The sequence below is a fragment of the Echinops telfairi genome, unplaced genomic scaffold (genome assembly GCF_000313985.2).
Source record: "Echinops telfairi isolate 266 unplaced genomic scaffold, ASM31398v2 ScPeMD7_29;HRSCAF=101, whole genome shotgun sequence".
NCBI classification, from domain to species: Eukaryota; Metazoa; Chordata; class Mammalia; order Afrosoricida; family Tenrecidae; genus Echinops; species Echinops telfairi.
The window spans coordinates 9,059,671-9,078,605 of NW_022103926.1; the positions used below are offsets into that span (position 1 = coordinate 9,059,671).

At 58.4% G+C, this 18,935-nt stretch overlaps 2 protein-coding genes across 2 annotated transcripts in view; one reads left to right on the top strand and one right to left on the bottom strand.

Moving 5' to 3' along the window:
- The window catches only part of RSPH14 (radial spoke head 14 homolog), a 53,128-nt gene extending 48,643 nt beyond the window's left edge, over positions 1-4,485 (top strand). The window contains exons 4-6 of the mRNA XM_004716335.1: positions 2,513-2,744; positions 3,087-3,223; positions 4,247-4,485. Coding sequence (XP_004716392.1) covers positions 2,513-2,744; positions 3,087-3,223; positions 4,247-4,485 — 608 coding nt within the window. The remainder of the gene's footprint in view (positions 1-2,512; positions 2,745-3,086; positions 3,224-4,246) is intronic.
- A 3,820-nt stretch (positions 4,486-8,305) lies between these two features.
- LOC101648539 (sodium/glucose cotransporter 1-like) overlaps positions 8,306-18,935 on the bottom strand; it is a 41,186-nt gene continuing 30,556 nt past the window's right edge. The window contains exons 11-14 of the mRNA XM_004716368.1: positions 15,571-15,739; positions 12,286-12,501; positions 9,953-10,055; positions 8,306-8,613 (exon numbers count right to left, since the gene is read on the bottom strand). Coding sequence (XP_004716425.1) covers positions 8,306-8,613; positions 9,953-10,055; positions 12,286-12,501; positions 15,571-15,739 — 796 coding nt within the window. The remainder of the gene's footprint in view (positions 8,614-9,952; positions 10,056-12,285; positions 12,502-15,570; positions 15,740-18,935) is intronic.

Below are 18,935 nucleotides of genomic sequence, written 5' to 3' on the forward strand. Positions count from 1 at the left end.
TCAGCCCAGAGCACATGGGGCTGAGCACAGAAGTGCTGCCCGCAGTTGTGGGGTCAGGGGCAGGTTCGTGTGGGGACGCAGAGTGCTGGTGATGGGGTGGGAGGAAGGTGAGAACGGGCAGGCGTGGGTGGGTGTTAGAGTGCCCGCGGAAGCCAGGGCAGAGGGATACACAGCCTTTACTGCCAGTCAATGGACCATGAAGAGGGTGGCCGGGAGGTCAGGATTTGGGCAGCATGGTTGGGCTCTGTAATGGGAAGTGAAGGGACCCTGTGGGCTGTGAGCATTGAGACCCTTGACCCCAGTGTGTCTTTGTGACTTATCTCCACCACCTGCTCAGGCTCTGAATGCCAGGCACAAGTCACCCTTTCATCCCACCTCTACCACCTCTCCCCCACCCCACCCCACCCTCCATGTCTCATGTTCTGCACCCAGTGGCCGTCAAGTGGACCCTGAGTCCCAGCAACTCTCCTGAGTGTCCAAGTGTGTCAGTGTGTCCCATAGAATTTTTAATGGCTGATTTTTCGGAAGACGATTACCAGGTTTTTCTTGTGAGCGCCCCTAACCTTTAGGTTAGCAACCAATGGCCAGCCGTGCTCACGGCCTCCCCCAGTGTCCACTTCTCATGGGGTTTCTGAAAGTCCGGAATCAATGGATATGCTCTGTGGCTGATGCCTGGCTGACCAGTTTCCCAGCCTCCTGAGGGTGGGGGTGGGGGTGGAGGGTATCCCAATCCCTCTCGGGCCAGTGGATGGCCAGGGGGCCTGGTCTGCGCCAATGCCGCTCTCTCAGGCTGGCATTTCTCTGTCCCACCATCGCCCTCAGGCACAAGAGGGTCCTCGGCTTGTTTCCAGGGGGTCTGGGGGCTGCTCCTGCCCTAGTGAACACGCGGTTCCCGATCTACATTCCGTTTAAATAGCCACGTCCCACTCTGCCTTGTAAGGAGCCCTGGTAGCATAGTGGTTATTGCATTGGGCTGCTCACCAGCAGGTGGGCAATTTGAAAGCACCAGTCACTCCTTGGAAGAAAGATGGGGCTTTCTACTCCTGCAGAGTTAGTCTGGAAGCCACAGGGCCTTGTGGGGCAGTTGTACCCAGCCTGAAAGGGTTGCTATGAGTCGGAATTGCTCAATGGCAGAGAGGGGGTCCTGGTGGCACTGTGGGTTCAGCATTAGACTGCTCGCCAAGAGGTCAGTGGTTCAAATCCACCAGCCATTCTGGGGGAGATGGATGAGGCTCTCCTGCTGGGTCCTGTAACACTGTGAATCACGCAGTGGGTTTGGCTTTCTGCATTTTACTCGATAGGCTGGTCCAGGTCTCTGGTCTGGGTGTGTATGACCCTTGGCTGGGCCAATGGGAGCAGAACCAGGGCAGGGACCTGGCCAGGTATGGCGACTGAGAAGGGGATGTGGGTCGGGGTACGGTGGCGCTGGGGTCTGGGCAAGCTGCTGCGAGGACCACAGACAGGTACTGTTGCTACTCTCCTCCCTCACCCCCAGGACTATGCGTGCAGCTGGGCGGACAGACGCAGGGTACCGTGGGCCCACACGTGGCAATCCTTTTCAGGGACACAGAGCACGCCCCTGCCCACCACCACGCTCACCCACTGCCTTTGACACACCCACCCGCTGGTCAACCCCGCCCCCGCCACACCCAGTTGTGGCTGTGCCCACCTTCTGCCACACCCATATGCTGTCATCACACCTTCCCGCCTCTTTGCCAGCCCACCACCACGCCCACCCACCACCCTGCCCGCCGGCCCCTGCCGGGTGGGCGGGTCTTAATGTTTAGGAGAGCAGGCAGACCCACCTGTCCAAGACCGCACCGCGCGGAGGAGTCGGACCTGGGCTTTTGCGGACTCCCCCGCCGCTCCAAACTCAAACTCATCACAGATCGATTCCAATCACAGAGACCCAACAGGGCAGAGTAGACGGACTGCTGTGCGTTTCTGAGGCTGTCAGCCCACCGTAACCCGTGTCCGCGATGTCCCCCTCTCCCCCCGCCGCCACCGCCATGCCACCCCGGGCAGTCCTGGAACGCTGCGCTAAATCTGGCGGAGCCAGAGGCGCCCGGGCGAGCACACCTCTCCACTCCAGCCCCGCCCCCAGGAGCTCGACCAGAGGCAGGGGGCTTTTGGACACCCAGAGACCTGAGGGGGCCGAGGGGGCCTGTGCGGAGCTCTGGACTGCCGACTTGCCCCACACCTGGAGCAGTGCCCTTGGAGGCCCTGAAGGAGGGGCCTGGGGTGCTAATTGGTCCGGGAGAGCACAGGCTAATTATCGGTGTCCCCAGAGTATATTAGCCAGCCCTGGGGCACCGCAGTGGGGGAGCCCTTGGGACTCCAGCAGCGCCTGGCCATGTCCTTGGCGAGCAGGAAGGCTGGCATCACCTCTGCCTGCCTCCGTGCGTGCAGCCCCTTGCTCCTGGGCCGGCGCTGTTTGACCCCCAACCCCTCACCGAGTCCGGGTTCATGCCCACTTCTGGTCTGCGCCCCGTTCCGTCCTGTCCGCCCGCAGGGGCTCAGGGCATCATCAACAGCGGATTGATCCCGTCGCTGGTGTGGAAGCTGCAGCGAGAAGAGCATGAGTCCGTCCAACTGCTCATCCTGGACACTCTGTCATCCTGCCTGTGGGAGGGCGCGGCCTCCGAGGCCCTGGACAACCGGGTGGTGCCCTTTCTCAAGGAGATGCTGCTGAGTGCCAACGAAGACATCCGGGCCAAAGCCGCCCACACCCTCATGGCTGTCTGGTGAGGCTAAGAGCCCTGCCCTTCCCCCTGGGGTGACTGGAGCAGGGCCCAACGCTGCCCAGGTCCTAGGCCCACCACCCTCATTTCCTGGGCTTCAGGTTGAGTCAGGATGAGAAGTGACCTCAGGCGTCCCTGCAAGTGAGGGACTTTCCCACAAGGGGCCACCCCTGGCTTCACCCTGAGACCTCCCTGTGTTTCGTGCCCTGGTTTGAGACTAGGGGGCACACGCCTCGTCTCTTTCCCTGAAACCATGTGTGGGCCCCCGGGCCTGAGGCCACGGCCAGCGCTGGCCCATAGGCAGGGTCCCCATCAAACATCTTCCCTTGGGCGGTCCCCATGCAGTGTCCCTCTGGATGGCAAGAACCAGGTGTGGCAGTACGACGTCATCCCCATCCTGGTGCATATGCTGAAGGACCCGATGCAGGAGGTGCAGGCCAATGCCGCTGGGGCCCTCATGTACGCCACCATCACCACAGAAGGTGAGGTCCCCCAGGAGGCCCTGGGGCGGAGCGGCCAGAGGGTGTGAGCCCAGGAGGGGGGCCAGCACATTCACCATCATCTCTCTCTGGCTTGGAGCCCCGAGGGCTCCCCCACTTACACACTGTGTCCCCACCAGCTGCCCCCCACCCCCTCACTCTGGCATCTGTGCCCAGGCCTCTAACCGAGGCCCCTCCTAGGAGTCTGGGCCTGATCCTGCAGCCTACCACAATTCTGGAGGCCACGCGGACCCTCGGGCGGACCCTTCATGCTCTGCTTTTCACATGTCGAGGACACACCGAGCCGCATCAAAGAGCTGGAGGGACAATGCCAGTGTTGCCAGCCCTTTCCCACCACCGGATGCCCCCCTGGTGCACCACATGATGTTTAGGGGTTCACCATCCCTCACCTGTGCGCTTAGGCTCTGTAGAGCCCCGCCAAAGCATTCCACCAGACTCTCCATCATCATAAACAGAAACCCATCGTAAAATTACTCTGCCCAGTAGAGGGATGTGGGTCCCCATCCCCCATCCTGGTCTTCCTTCAGCCTGCCACCCTGCAGGCTTCAGCGGTGTGCCACACGGAGACCTGTGTCCTTCTCTACCTGGGCAGCCGAGGAAAGGCCCCAGGGGCCAGGACCCCAGCCAGGAGACAGAGGCATGTGGGTGGCCTCTGAGCCTTGGCCTGGGCTGGCCTTGAGATGGGCACTGGACTCTCAAATGTGGCAGCAGCATGATAAGGGACAGAGGGTGGCCTGTGATGGGAACACAGACCTCCCAGGGACACCAGCACTGCTGTGCGACCGACCTGTAATGGAGACATATAACGGGGTTAGACCCCAAAGACTTGGGGCATGGGTGGGGTGGGGGCCTGTGATGGGGGCGTATAGGGGAAACAGACCCCCAGGACATGGGGGTGGAGAGGCTGTGTGGCCTGTGATGGGAGTCCGAAGCAGGGGCAGACTCCAGGGACAGGGGCGTGGGAAGGCAAGATGTGGCTGTCACTGATTGTCCGGCGGCTTGCAGGGAAGTATGCAGCCCTGGATGCCGAGGCCATGCCCCCGCTGCTGATGCTGCTCAACTCAACTTTGAGCAAGGTGCGCCTCAACGCCATCAAGGCCCTCACCATGCTGGCCGAGGCCCCGGAGGGCCGCAGCTACCTGCAGGCCCATGTGCCCGTCTTCCGACTCATCGAGGATGACCCGAACCCGGCTGTGCAGCAGGCAGCCCTAACGGCCATCAAGGTCATCGAGTGGAAGCCCTGAGCCACCCCCTGAATAAATGGGTCAAGCCCCTTCATTTTGGTTGGAGTGGCTGTTTCCCTTTTCCTCCTGCCCAGGGGAAACGGGGCCTGAGGGCAGGTGCCCAGCAGGCCAGGCCTGTGGGTCCAACCCCAGGGTGCCCTGGGAGCAAACACTGGGCTCACAGGCCTGGGAAGAGTGTAGAACTACCCACTCAGGGAGGAGCAGGTGAGCCTGAGCCCTGGAGTAGGGGCCAAGCCCTGGGTGTTGGTGGGGGGCAGGGGGGCAGGTGAGCCCAGGAGTTGGACTAGGCACAAGCCCAGCTTCAGACATATGCTGTTTCAGGTCCTCCTGAGTGGCCAGGAGGGAGGTCAAAGGGGCAACTCCATTCTCAGATCAGGGCTAACTTTCACATTTCCTTGTTAAGATCTTTCTCCAAATAGTGATGTCCTTCCCCTATGCACAGATGTGGCCTGTCAGGAGCCCTGGTTGGCCTGAAGCTGACCACAGTCCCCTCCCTGCCCAGGGCAGGCCTGGCACACTTCTCTTACTACCTTGGAGCGATAAGGATGCTGAAGGCGGGGTGGGGGTGGGGCCGCTGAGTGGAAGGAGCAGGCTGTTATGAATGAAATTGTGTGATTGTGTTTGTATCCCAGCCCCCTCCCCCGCTTACAAATTCTAATCTCTATTTGCCTGTGGCCCTAACCCCATTTGAGATTGGTGGTCTTTGTTATGTTAATGACACAGAGTCAGTGGGAGGTGCATTTAGAGTCAGTCTCTTTTGAGATAGGAAAGAGATTCCACAAGTACACTGAGACCCAAAGATGGGGACAACAGATGCCCAGCTGCATGAAGACCGGCTGGGAGCAGCAGCTCCCAAGACCAAGACCTTTCTTCAGATCCCGCAGAGGACACCTTCCCCGGGAGCGGGCACCCTGAAGTCCGACTCCGGTCTCTTCTGTGGTGCAAAAAACAATTTCTTTTTGTCAAAGCCCCCCTCCTGTGGTATTTCTGTGTTAGTAGCTCGTGACAGCTCAGGTTTGGGTTTCAAGAGCGGGCTTGCTGCTCCAACTAAGATCTAAACTGTAGAGGTGGTTTGGGGACTGGGTGGCAGCTGGCAGGGAGAAGCAAGCAGAATGGGGTCTGGTTCCCACCACAAAGAGGAGCCAGGGGCACAGGGTGTTCTTTGGACCGGGAGTCCCTGTGCTGAGGGCCTTCTAGACCCAAGGGGAGATTGCTGCCCAGACCTGGAGATGACCAAGGAATGTTGGGCCTAGAGTGGCTGAAAGGAGGTAAGGACCTTCAGAGAAGAGTCTTCCCCTGAAACTGGCAACCTGAGTGTGAACATAAGCCTTCTCAGCTGTGAGAACATGCATCTGTTTGTTAAGGCCACTCACTGGTGAATTTTTGATTACAGCAGCACCAGATAGCCAAGAGGGGGCTGAGCTGGGAGAGGAGGCGTTGAGGAAAGGGTGTGAGGAGGGAACTGGGCTGCAGTGGGCAGGGAACAGGGTGGTGAGGTCCTATGCCAACCTGGTCTGGTGAGGTGGTGGGTGTCCTAAGAGGTGCACGTCAGAACGGGTTCTGTGGTCTGTGGAGGAGCGGCAGAGCCTCTCCAGCCCCTCGCCCTCCAGGACCCCCCCTCACATCTCTGCCAGTATAGCACCTGGGGGACAGAGCCCCCAGTTAGGGGGAGAGGAGGGAGGTGTGGGTCTCCTGGATGCCACCCTCATAGAAGTGACCCTGTCAGAACGAGACTTCCAAGTGAGCTCCTTCCTGAGTTCTTAAGGAGGGTCAAGGTCTTCGTCAGCCAGGAGCCCCACTGAGATGCTGCCCCTGCTGGGAAGACGTGGCTACTCTTGTTTTGGAAAGGACAGTGGCTGGGCCCCCGGCATGGCATTTCAGGTTAAATCTTCTCCAAAAAGGCAGGTAAGAGGAACCTTGTTTCTGTCTCCTGCAGAGAATCAGGTGCTCTCGGGCCCCACTTCAAGTCCCAATCTTGCCTCTCCCGGCAACAGGCCAATTCCATCCCACCACTTCCCCACAGGGCTCTAGTCCAGCTCATTGACCTCCCGTGCAGAGGGCCTGTCCTTGGTGCCCGAGGCAGCATGGATGGACCCTCTTTGCAGGCTCTAGCCACCCCTCCTCCCGTCTTCCTTATGGAGACCACGTGCCCTGCATGACCAGTGTTGGCGTGGCTCTCAGCTCTGCTCTGGGCCTTCTGCATGCAGGGCAGTGAATGTTTTAATGTGGGTCTTTCGGCCGAAGCCTTTGCTCCTCCCCCCAGACAACTGGGAGGGACGACTAACAGGGTGCGTGATGATCGCCACCCTGCTGGGTATAACATCAGCCAGCTCTGAAGCAGAAAGAAGAGAACTCAGGACCAGCAAGAGAGAAGAGCCAGGAGTGGAAGCGTGTCTTTTGGACCCTGGGGTCTCTGCCCATGGACCCTCCTTGATCCAGGAGACAGCTTTGACACCAGAGCAGCAGAAGAGCCACGAGCCAGAGGCGTGGGTTTCCCAGTCCACAGGGCAAGTAAAGCTGAGTGCTTTGGGGCAGGGGGCTGGTTTATGGAGTGGGGTGCCTCTGGGTATTGGAGCTGGGTGCCTTTGGGTGGAGGCTTACAGCAGAGTGGTGGGCTCTTTGGGCATTTATTGACAACACCAAAGGAGCTTTGTAACTTTGCCCCAAGGAGGGCAGGGACCAGGCCAAGGGGCTGACGGCCAGAAAGAAGCCTACCTGTGGGCACGGGCATGGTTTTACGTCAACTAGACGCTCTCGGCTATGCGTGGAGTCAAACCTGTCAATCAGGTCACAGCCTGACGATGCCTCTTTAGGGGTGGCCTTCTTTTCGGTGTGGGAAACTGGGACCCTCCTCTCAATGCCCCTCTGTCTTCCTGCTTGCTGGAACTCTGCCCGCCTCGAGGGAGACCCACACCAGCACAGAGAGCTGCCGGTACCCTGCTGTGCTCCCACCGACTTTGGATCCACTTGCCTCTGCACCTACTGGCCTGGGACCTTTCTGCGTCCTGGTTCGCCATTCTGTGTCACTGGACATGTGGCCACGTGGGTCTGAAGAGGGACTTGTGGACGAGCATCGGGCTTACAGACTTGAATAGGACCGGTCTGGGCTGCCTTCTTGATATAAAGCTCTCTTTGATCCTCAGCTGAATGCGACTCAATTGGGCTCTCTGGGCACCTGGAAATTTCTCAAGATGCACGTGGCCTACTCTGGTCTCCAAGCAGCAGGGAAATGAGGGGCTGGGGGTCCTGTACCCACAGCCCAGGGGGCACCAGGGTCCTGAAGGGAAATAGCCCCAAGGACCTCATTGCCCATGGAGCAGGGTCGGGAAGACCTCAGCCTGTCCTTCATGAAAAGGGACCGCCCTGCTGGCTGCTGGTCCCCATCAGGGCCCCAGTGTCTGCCCTAGTTGTCCCTGGGGCTGGAGAGTTGTTCTCACCATGCCAGCCCACGCCCTGGTCAGAGCTCACCCAGCTTGTGTGCTTGGCAGGCCGGCTCATCTGGGCCCCGGGTGCCACCCCCTGGAACCAAATGGGGGCACGGTGGGAAAATACGAGCCATACCCCAAACACACCTGGAGAGAAGAGGCCCAAATTAAATTTGAAGGGAAAGTGTTTACATGGCCAAGCCGTTGGGACAAAAAGACTCATTGCACATAGGAACACACGTCTGGTCTGTCTGCATAGCTTGGGCTGGCCACAGCGGGCGCCACTCCCCTCCCTCCAGCCGCTGTCCTGTGGCTGGCTCTGCACCCACCCCCACCCCGGCCACCCCCGGTTACCCTGGAGGCAGCTCCCTCCATCCTGGAAGCCAGCTGAGACCTCAGAAGAAGATGATGTGGCCCAGGACCAGAAGTACCATCAGCAGGATCTCGCTGGCCTGGAGCAGCTTCCTCCCCCAAGGGGTCTCCAGCAGTTCTCTTCGTTCGACCTTCTTGGTGACCAGCTCCTCGAGGATCAGGTCCCTGGGGATCAGCTCCCCGGGGATCATCAACCCGGGACTCAGCTCCCCGGGGCTCAGCTCCTTGGGGGTGGGCTCCATGGGGGCTAGCTTGGAGCTAAGCCTTGGCTCCAGCCCACAGAACAGTTCCCAGACCTTCCAGAGGCAGCCAGACTTCTCCCTGCTCATGCCTGCAATCGAAGGGACAGGTCATAGTCAGGGCCCCAGGTCTGGACCCGAAGGGTCGCCTCACAGGACAGCAGGTCCAGGGCTGGGGACACACCAGAGCGGGCAGGGCAGCAACAGGCTCACTCCAGGACCAGTGGCTGCTCCTCAGGAGACAAGCCTGGACAGCTGGAGGGCTCCCAGGAGCTCAGCTCCCTAGCACCACCTGGCGCCTGGGGCTGGCCCCGCTCCCGGGCTCTCTGGGTCAGACCTGACCATACCGCCCAGAGATGAGTGTGTCCCCTGCAGGGAATGCAAGCCAAGGACGTCCCAAGCAACCTGCCCTGGACTCAGAGTGACCACACTCTCACCTGGCTTGCAGGCCTGGAGAGGCTGCTGGGAGCTGGTCTAGGGCCAGGATATGGAAGTCAAGGGGCCCTAGGGGCCCCTAGGGTCTCTATGACAGGGCCAGTAACCGGACCTTCAGCCACTCTGGGACCAGCACACTAGAGACCAGCCAGCAGCACCTGGCATGGGTGTGCCACTTTTCCCACCAGCCCACTGTGGCATGAGGGGGAACTGAGAGGGCACCAAGGCCCAGTCACCCCCTCGGGGGAGCAGATAGCGTCCCCTGCCTCACCCCAACCTAGCTCCCTTCACCCTGCTCCTGCCCCTTCCCCAGACTCTGCTTGCAGGGTAAGCCCATTAGCCCTTTATCCCTGCCTGTGCCAGGTCTGCCAGTAGCTCAGGCTGCCTTCCCAAAGGCCCTCAGTGCTTTCTGCCGCCTCCAGTTGCTGGCCCTCCTCGGCCATGCCCGCCCACTCCCCACAGACCCTCACTGGTCACCCCCGGGACACTCGAGCACCGACTGACCCTTCTGCTTCCTCAGGCCCCTCGCCTTCCTTCTTTGGGGGTCTCAGCCCCTGGAGCCAGCGGGCTCTCCAACACGCACTGACTCTTCTGTCCCCTTCGCTCGAGGCAGCGTCTCCCTCGACCTGGCCACACAGACCTGGCCCCGCCCCAGGGGACCTGCACCCCTCACCAGAGCCCTGCAGCTCCCTCTCGGCCTTGCCGACCAGCTTAAAGCCCACCGTTCTTGAAGCTGCTGCTTCCCACAGTGCAGTGCTGCTCTGGAGAATTCCCAGAGTGGCTCTGGACGCCCGAATGTGCTCACAGGGACACAGCAGGCCTGTCCTTGGGCTCCAGTGGCTACCTTAGCATGAATCCCACCCCTCCCCCACCCCAGCTGGGCAGATGTGGTCCCCACTCTGACCCCAACCTATAGGCCCAGTCTGGATTATCCCGCCAGGATGCGGGCGGGCGGAGCAAGAACAAGGCCGGGCTGGGGCTCTGGAGCCAGCTCACCTAGCAGTGGTCTGCATTTGGGGGCGCACTTCTTCTGAGTCCAAATGTCCAGGTCCACCCTCTCCTCTGGGCTGTTCCGTAAACTCCAGCAGAGCCCGTGGAGCTGGGGGAAAGCAGGCTGTTCCAGGCAGGCCCCAAGGCACTGCCCAGCTGCTGCCACTGGCCTCCCCGATGTGGGGACAAGGACGAGGTGAGGCCTCTGCCCGGACTGGCAGCAGTGGCTGTGTGACCTCTGCAAAGGTGACAGCCATCTGGGCCTCTGTGTCCCATGTCCCTAGGCTATAGGAAGGAAGGGGGCTTGGTAGCAGCAAACTCAGGGCTCCTTCCAATTCCCAAAGGAAGTCACTCCTGGCTGGCCACAGACGGCAGGCCCAGTTGGGCAAAGGACATGAGGAGACCTTCACCACAGAGGATAGCCTAATGGCCAACCGGCATGCGAAGAAATGCCAGTGGAGAGATGCACATCACAACAGGGAACAGTGAGGAGCCAGGCCGACCAGCAAAGGACAGCCCATGCTGGACTGGCTGTGGACAGACTGGACCCTCCTCCACTGCTGGTGGGGCTGTCAGTATGTACAACCACCGTGGACAGTGTTATACCGCCACCCAAACAGCGGGGACTAGAAATTCCACATGATCCAGCAATCCTTCTGCTGGGTCCCTCCCCTAACGGAGGACGAGTCATAACACCAACAGACGTGAGCACACCTGCGTCTACTACAGCGCTGCTCACGATAAGGGCAGCTGCTGGAAACAACGGAAATGCCCTTCCGCAGAAGCACGGATTAAGAACCCATACACACACTGGAATAATCCAACCCAAACACAATCCAACTGCCCTTGAACCAGGGCTGTCTCCTAGCGAGCCTCCAGGACAGGGTAAACCGTCCCCGTGGGTTTCTGAAACCGTGACTCTGCCCGGGAGCAGAAAGCCCCGTCTTTCTCCCAGGGAGAGGCAGGTGGTGTCGAACTGCTGGCCTTAGGGTTGGCAGCCCCACCATGCACCCGTAGATAACAAGGGTGAGGCCACAAACTACCGCCTGGGGTGGACGGACTGGGAGAACATCGTGCTATGGGGAACTGGTCAGTCACAAAGGGACAAATACTGTATAGACCATGGGTCTCGGGGGAGATACATAAAAGACCAAGAGAAAGACATTCACCCCAAAGGGAACTGGGGAGACTGCCAAGTCGGGGGGCGGGCGGGGGGCAGAGGAGGCAATGGGCTGGATTGTGGACAGGCCTTCACTTGGGTGGAGTGGGAGACAGGAGTCCCCAGAGGGAGAGGAAGATCAAAGTTCGGATGAAGGGGAAACTATGGGGGGTTTTGATGAATAGTGTAAAGTTGATGATCTAAAATGGAAGCCCCCACCTAACTGACAATAGAAATGGGGGGAGGTGGAGAGGGGAGCGCCCAGAACTTGTGGGGTTGTTGTTTTCTCCTCTTCCGATGAACACAGATGGGTGCTTCCGGAGGGACAAAGCCCAGCCGAGTGTGGTGTTTGTTTTAAGGGTGGGGACATGCAGAAGGACAGCCCAGTGGGCATTTCTGCCAGGTGCACTTGGGAGCCAGTGTATCTGACCAGACCTTGACAGCCTCGGGCCCTCCGAGTCCGACCCTCGCCTCTGTGCTGTGCTCCCCTCCTTGACGGTCAGCCCTGCTTCCAGCCCCCACCTGAGCCCCAGCTCTCTGAGAAGCTTCCTGGCTGAAGCCCTGGGACTTGACGAGTTGGGAAGGCTGGGTTTCCCATCCTGACCTCCCAGCGTGGCAGAGACAGACATGGGATGGGGAATTCAGGGACCGGCCCCGAGCGTAACCTACTCCCTGCAGCCGACCACACTGGCTAAGTTTTCTCTTCCTGCCCGCCTTGCCTATTGCGACTCCGACTCAAAAATCCAAACTCACTGCCACGGAGTCGATGCCGACACGTAGTGACCCTACAGGACAGGGCAGAACGGCCCCTCTGGGTTTCTGAGACCCCCATCTCTTTACAGGAGTAGAAAGCCTCCTCTTTCTCCTGCAGGGACACTGGTGGTTTCGAACTGCTGGTCTTTGGGATCACAGCCCAGTGAGTAACAGGGCTCCACATGTTCAAGGCTCAAATTCCAACAAACTTGACTGCGCTTGTGAGGCCTAAATCCTGGAGTAGCCCAAGGCTGGCCCTGAGCTGCTGGCTGGGGGGAGGCAAGACTCCCTGCAGGGACCCTCCTCTTCCTGGCACCAGTAGGGGTCTGGGTTTGGAGGCGAGCTCCAGGGGGACCCCTCACCCCCTCCTCTGACTTCCCAAAGAGCATGGCGTGGACAGGCGAAGACCAGGGCTTCCAAAACTCACGTGTTTGTCGGGAATGGGGTCTGTCAGCAAGGAGACCCCCAGGGTGATGAGCAGGCTCAGGGTGAAGAGGATGAGGTCAAAGTAGAGGAAGTGGACGCTGCAGAGGACCGCCGGGCAGTTGGTGTCCTTGTTGCAGTTCTGGGGGCCATAGACAAAGTCGGCCGCCAAGCGAGAGATGCCAATCAGGAGTCCGCTGACCATCCCCCAGAAGGCACCCTGCCAGAGAGGGCCCAGAGTTACCCCTGAGGCCCGAAGGTGCCTGCGGAAGCGGGGGGAGGGGTGCTCGCCAGGGCCAACAGCTGGGAAGCCAGTAGAGGCAGCGAGCACGGAGTCCGCAGCTTCCCCTTGGTGAAGGACATCTGGCAAGTACAAACTGGCTCGGGGTTTACCGGACACAAGAAACACAACTGCTTCCCGAGACACGATTCCAAATCTGAGCAGCTGAGGTGCCTCTAAGGGACCCTGGTGGTGTAGTGGTTACGAGTTGGGCTGCTAACCATAAAGTCAGCAGTTCAAAAGCACCAGCCGCTCCGAGGGAGAAAGTGGAGGCTTTCTACTCTCCTAAAGAGTGACAATCTCTGAAACCCACAGGGCAGGTCTACCCTGTTTGCTAGGAGGCTATGAGTCAGCATCGACTTGATGGCTGAGTTTTGCTTGCTTTATTGTTGGTTTAATTTTTATCTGAGGGGGCTTGAAAACCTGGGGAAATTCCATTATCTTTGAAGTTCCATTTCTCCACCGACGTTTGAAGCCCCCTTGCAGAAGGATCCCTGTCGGCCTACTGGTCAAGCACTTGGCTTTGGCTGCTTTCCTTGAGGTCAGCGATTCAACCGGGCAGCTACTACCGATTAGGTCCTGCTGCTCACCACACCCCACCACCAATTCTGCAGGCTCTCTTTCCAAGAGGCACCTGGGAGCCAGCTCCTCCCACGCTGGGGTGCTCCACCCTGCCCATCTGCTGGCCCGATGAAGCCCACCTTCCCCACAGAAGTCAGCGTGACCGTGACCTTTGAAGGCGCACAGAAGAGGATGGCTCTCTGCACTTAGCTGGCCGCCGGCCGCACCTGGTCCCATCCCTCTCCCTGGGCCCATCCCTTCCGGTCGCCTGGCTGCCTTCCTACACCTCAGGCCTGCCCTTCTTCTGCATGGGTCTTTCCCTAGTTAGCCCTCCAGGGTTCAATTTCAAGGTCACTTCTGTTAGCAAATGAGCCCTCGTGGTGCAGGGGGTTAAGTGTTGGCAGCGGGCTCCTTGGGAAGAAGATGGGGCTATGGGCTTCTCTGAACCCCAAAGAGCGGTTCCCCTCTGTCCTGCATGGTTGAGATGTGTCCACATCGCCTGGACGGCAGCAGGGCCCCTATCCCACCCCTTGGCTCTTGTTCCTGCCTCATGTGTGTCTGCCTTGCCACCCTCCGCTGCTTGTCCCTCCTCAACAGCCACAACGGGGAGGCCCCGGCGGGATGGACTGGCACCGTGGCCGGAGCCACAGGCTGCAGCAGTTGTGAGGGTGGTGCAGGGCCGGGCTGGGGCCTGCTGTGGACCATGGGTGGCTGTGAGTCTGAGCCCACTCCAGGACCGTGCCACCAGGTCACTAAGGCAGCTTTCTCGATTTGCTCGCTGCGTGCCAGCTGTCTCTGTGGCTAGGTGCCATCAGACCCCAGCAGGGTCAGGACAATGTCTGCTATGTCACCCAGAGCCGAGGACAGGCTGGCGCATGGAGGGCGCTCGATGTCTGGGAAGTGTCTGTGGGAGTTGGAAAAACGGACACTGTTTTGAAAAGACTGTTCAGAAACCTTGGCTGAGACATGGCTACTTGGAGCTCCTGGGGCGGGGTCTGCATGATCAGGTTCAGAGTTCACCATGCCAAGTGCATCTGCCACGGCAGGTGGGCGGTAGACGCAGAGGTAGGCCAATGCTGACCAAGGCCCCTGTGAGCTGGGTACAGGCTGGCCCTTGGCTGAGAGCTGGAGCCTGGCCCAAGTGGGCAGGTGCCCAAGGAAACAGAGGAAGGGACAAGCTGACAGGCTGTCTTGGAGACATTGCGAGGTCACCCACCAGCCAATTGTCTTGGAGAAAGTTCAGAACCCTAAAGCTGGGGCAATGACCCATGGGAAGCCTTCAGTTGAGGAAGCAGGGCAGAGGGGCTCACCCTCGGGGACCTCAGGGACAGAGGTGGCTGGAGACATTCCCTGGAGATGCCGAGCACAGGTGGCCTGGGACCAGAACTGTGCGAGAGCTACTGACCAGACGCCTGTCTTCCTTAATGACAGGCCCCGCCCGACAGCCCTGACTAGCGCTTCGGAGCTCCGGCCACGTCTTTCCCAGGAGCCCCAGGGAGCAGCACTTGCACCCAGGACCTCTCGGTGCCTGGGGAAGCCCTGGGGAGCAGGGCGCTGGGCGAGATGAGGGGAAGCAGCAGAGGTAGGCAGGGGCCCGACTGCACGCCGCCTCAGTTGTCATGTTCCAGGACTGCTGCAGCCCCCCGCCCCACTCCCACCCCTCGCCAAGTAAGGTGATATTGGGGCGGTGGGGGTGGGGTGGTTAGAGTGAAGGACTGATGCACAGGGAAAAATTACTTGGGAGGACCCCACATTTTCACTGTCTCATGGATGCAAGGACAGAGCCTTTCAGTGGGGTCTTTGTCTCTGGTCTTAAGTGGGACAGGAAGAAATGATGGCCTCCTTACTGTAAGGACTGCACACACACACCCCGCCCCCCACCGCTGTGTCCCCTTTGCATGTGGGAGATCTTGGGACAGGATGTAGTCTAGGACAGGCGTGGCTCCCTCACTACCATCGAGTCCAGACAGACTCATAGCGACCCCATAGAATGGGACAGAAATGTCCCTGTGGGTGGCCCCATGTGGGCCGCTGGACATTGAGAACGGTCAATGCCCTGCTACGTTTCCTCTGACCTTGGATCCACTTGACTCTGCACCCACCAGCCTACGATCTTCCTGCTCCTTGCCTCGCCATTCTGGGTCACCAGCCTGGAGCTACGATGAGTTCTGAAGAGGGACTTAGGGTCCAGCGTTGGGCTTAAGGACTTGAGCTGGACTGGACTGGGATGCCTTTTGGATATAGAATTCCTCCTTGATAGCCAGCTCTTTCCTACTCACAGATAAGTGTCATTGGATTTGTTTCTCTAGACAACCTGGCCTAACACAGGACTTTGAAAGGCAGTTCCAGTGACGGTCAGGCCCCCCGTATACATTCCAGGTGGTGAAGACCAGTCCTCCCACTGGCCCTCGCCCGCCCTACGTCTGGAGTGGCTGTGCCAACAGCCACCTTCTCATTGACTCTCTTGCAAAAGATGGCCAGCAGGAAGACGGCAGCGATGGGCGGTGCCAGGTAGATGGTCAGTGACTGCATGTAATCCACTAGCAGGCTGTCCTGAGTCTTGACCTCAGCAGGGACCCAGACGAGGCTGACAGCAAGTAATAAAATCGTGAAAAACCTGTCAAAAGAAACCAACAGTTGGTGAAAATGTGACTGGCGATGTTCTCCCTGACAATCGGATAGCTGCAAGCCATAGGCTAGTCATTCAGTTATCCCTCAGGATAAAATGCTGGGGGCCTGTTGATGAATTTAGGGGCACAGTGGTGGCCCTGTGTATAACCCAAGTTAGAACCAGGATAAAACTGTTCCCCAGTGTTTCTGAGCTTGTCTGCCTTTGTGGAAGCAGACAGCCTCATTTCTCTCCTGCAGAGTGGCTGGTGGGTTTGAACCACTGACCCTTCTTCCAAACACTCTAAAAGAGGTCGTGTGCAGCAGATATGCCTAATGCAGCTGTCCTTTGATCTCCTGACTGCTGCTTCCTTGAGCATGGATTGTGGGCCCAAGCCAGACGACATCCTTAGTAACTTCCATCTTTTCTCTATGGATCATGATGTGACGTCTTGGTCCAGTTGTGAGGATGTGGGTCCTCTTTAGTTTGAGTTGTAATCCATACATGGGTGGCCGTGTGGTATTTGAAATACTGGTGGCCTAGCATCCAGCATCAGCAACACGCAAGCCACCACAAAACGACAGACTGACAGGTGGTCCAGGCACGATGACACAGGCGTGTTTTACCAGGTGGAAAATGCACGGTTTGCCAAGTCTCTTCATACAATAAATTTCCTCTATGCTGATCTATCAACATGATATATTCCTATACTTCGTAACACGGAAACATCCTTACACTTCAGATTCCGTGTGGTTAATGGATAGTTGTATTTTTGTCTCCTAACATATTTTTTGAAGCCCTGGTGGTGTAGTGGTTACAAGTCGGGCTGTGATCAGCAAGATCGGCAGTTCGAGACCACCAGCCGCTCCAAGGAAGAAAGACAGGGCTCTCTACTCCCACAGAGTCCCAGTCTTGGAAACCCACAGGGGCAGTTCTACCCTGTCCTATAGCGTCACCAGCTCAATGGCAGTTTGATTTTTTAATATCTTCTTTATAATGTTTGCATTGATGCTTATACGTGAGATTGGTCATTCATTTTTATATCTTATTCTATTTGTATTTCAGTTCTAACGCAGCCCTGGTGGCACAGTGGGAGGGTTATACGCTGAGCTGCTAACCACAGGTCCACTGTTCAAAACTGGCTGCTCCGTGGGAGTAAGACGAGGCTTTCCAGTGAAGAGCTAAGTCTCGGAAACCCACAGGGGCAGTCCTGCGCTGTCCCACAGGGTCGCGAGGAGTCACAATTGGCTCGATGGCAGTGAGTTTGACTTTAGGTCTTGGCCTTGGGCCTTGACCTCTGTGAACTGGGTCTCGGTCCTATTGAAAATTACCACGGGCTGCCAACGAGAACAGAGCTGTCTTGATGGAAGTGGTCAGAGTGCCCCTTAAAAGCAAGGATGGGGAGACTTCACCTCATGGACTTTGGACATGTTCTCAGGACAGACTGGTCCCTGGTAAATGACACCATGCTTGGTGAAGTGGCGAGGTGGCGAAAAAGAGGAAGTCCCTCGGCCAGCTGGGCTGACACAGTGGCTGCAACAATGGGCTTGAACATAAGGACGCATGTGGGGACGGCTTGACAGTACCCAACAGCTAAGACAACACCCGCATTGAAAGAAGGCTGACATCCGTTCATTTCTTGGAGGAGCGCTTGTTAAACTGGAAACAGGAATCACAATGTCAAGTTAAACGCAGACTCTACCAAGGCTGTTGCTGTCAGCGGCCCTTGAGTCAGCCCCCCTCCCCCCCTCCAGAGGACCCTGTGTGTCCCGGCGGGGGGCTGTGCCATGGGGCTTTCTGGGAGCAGATCTCAAGGTCACCTTTCTGCAGAGCGGCTGCCTGAGTCTAAACTGCCAGGCTTCCAGGCAGCAGTGAATTGCGAGGTGCTTACCCTGTCTACCACCGAAGACGAAGACAAACATGAGCTCAAACTCAAAGCCGGCAGGGGCAAGTGACAGGCACTTGGGCCCCAAATACCAAGAAGCTGTGTGGACAGCACATTAAGCACAGCTAGGGGGCTGGATGTGGCCACGGTCGGTCCAAAGGGACCCTCGTCCATCAGCAGTTGAAAGCTGGGGACCATGTGTGATAGGTCTGTGTGTTCCCCCACTCCAGGCCTGGCATGGAGCCCCGAGGCTGGAGATGACAGGTCGCTTTGCTTACAGCGTGGCCTCAGAGAGGCTGCGTCCTCCTCCTGAGCCATCGCGTGCCCTTCTGTACCAGGAGACCTGCTGCTGCTGCCATTGGGGTGCCAACGAGTCAGCTCCGACTCACAGAGCCTCGGGCATAACAGAAGGAAACACTGCCCAGTCCTGTGCCAGCCTCACCATCGTTGCTATGTGTGAGTCCATTGCTGAAGCCACCTCATCGACCCTCCCTTTGCCAAGCCTGATGTCCTTCTCCAGAGAGGGGTCCTTCCTGACCACACGTTCAAAATCTGTGAGATGAAAACTTGCCACCCTCGCTTCCGAGGCGCGTGCTGGCTGCCCTTCTTCCGGGGGTTGACAGAGGAGGCGTGGCCCGGGCACATCTGCTTCACAAGACCTCTTTTTAGAGTTTAAGAGCAAAGATGTCAATCTAGGCACAAAGTGTTACTTAATTTTGAGTTTCCCTGAGGACTATACAAGAATGCATAAAACTGGCCTCACAAGGACTATTGTGTCTGTGGGGGGGTGGGGGGTTAGATGATTTGATGACAACTGGACACTCTAGGCTAGGGGTGGTGTCAAACCTGTCCACCACCAAGTGGTAGCTGGATGGCACCTCTTTGGGAGGGGGGGTGGCCTTTTGGATGAGTGTGAGGACTCTGGGAACTGCCTCCCTCTCTTCTCTCTTTGCAACTTGGTCTTCTTCCTTGATGGGACTTCACTGGGAACCTGTCTGCTACCAGGGCCGGCCAACCCTGACAGCTGTCAGCCCACTGCCATATTCCCGCCGACCTCAGACCCACGCCACTCTGCACGCATGGCCTGTGCTCTCCTGGCGTGCCAGCTACTTGAATCTGGAGACGGCCCTGGTTGCGGACCCATGGACTTGAGTTGGCCTGGGCTGAGACGCCTCCTTGCTGGGCAGCCGCTTCTTGGCACACCGCTCTTTCTTGTACACAGATGAGCATCCCTGGAGCTGCCACCCGGCCTCACACAGCATCGATCACACGATGTTTCATTTTATTTGTTTTTTTCCCCTGTTTATTTATTTATTTTTT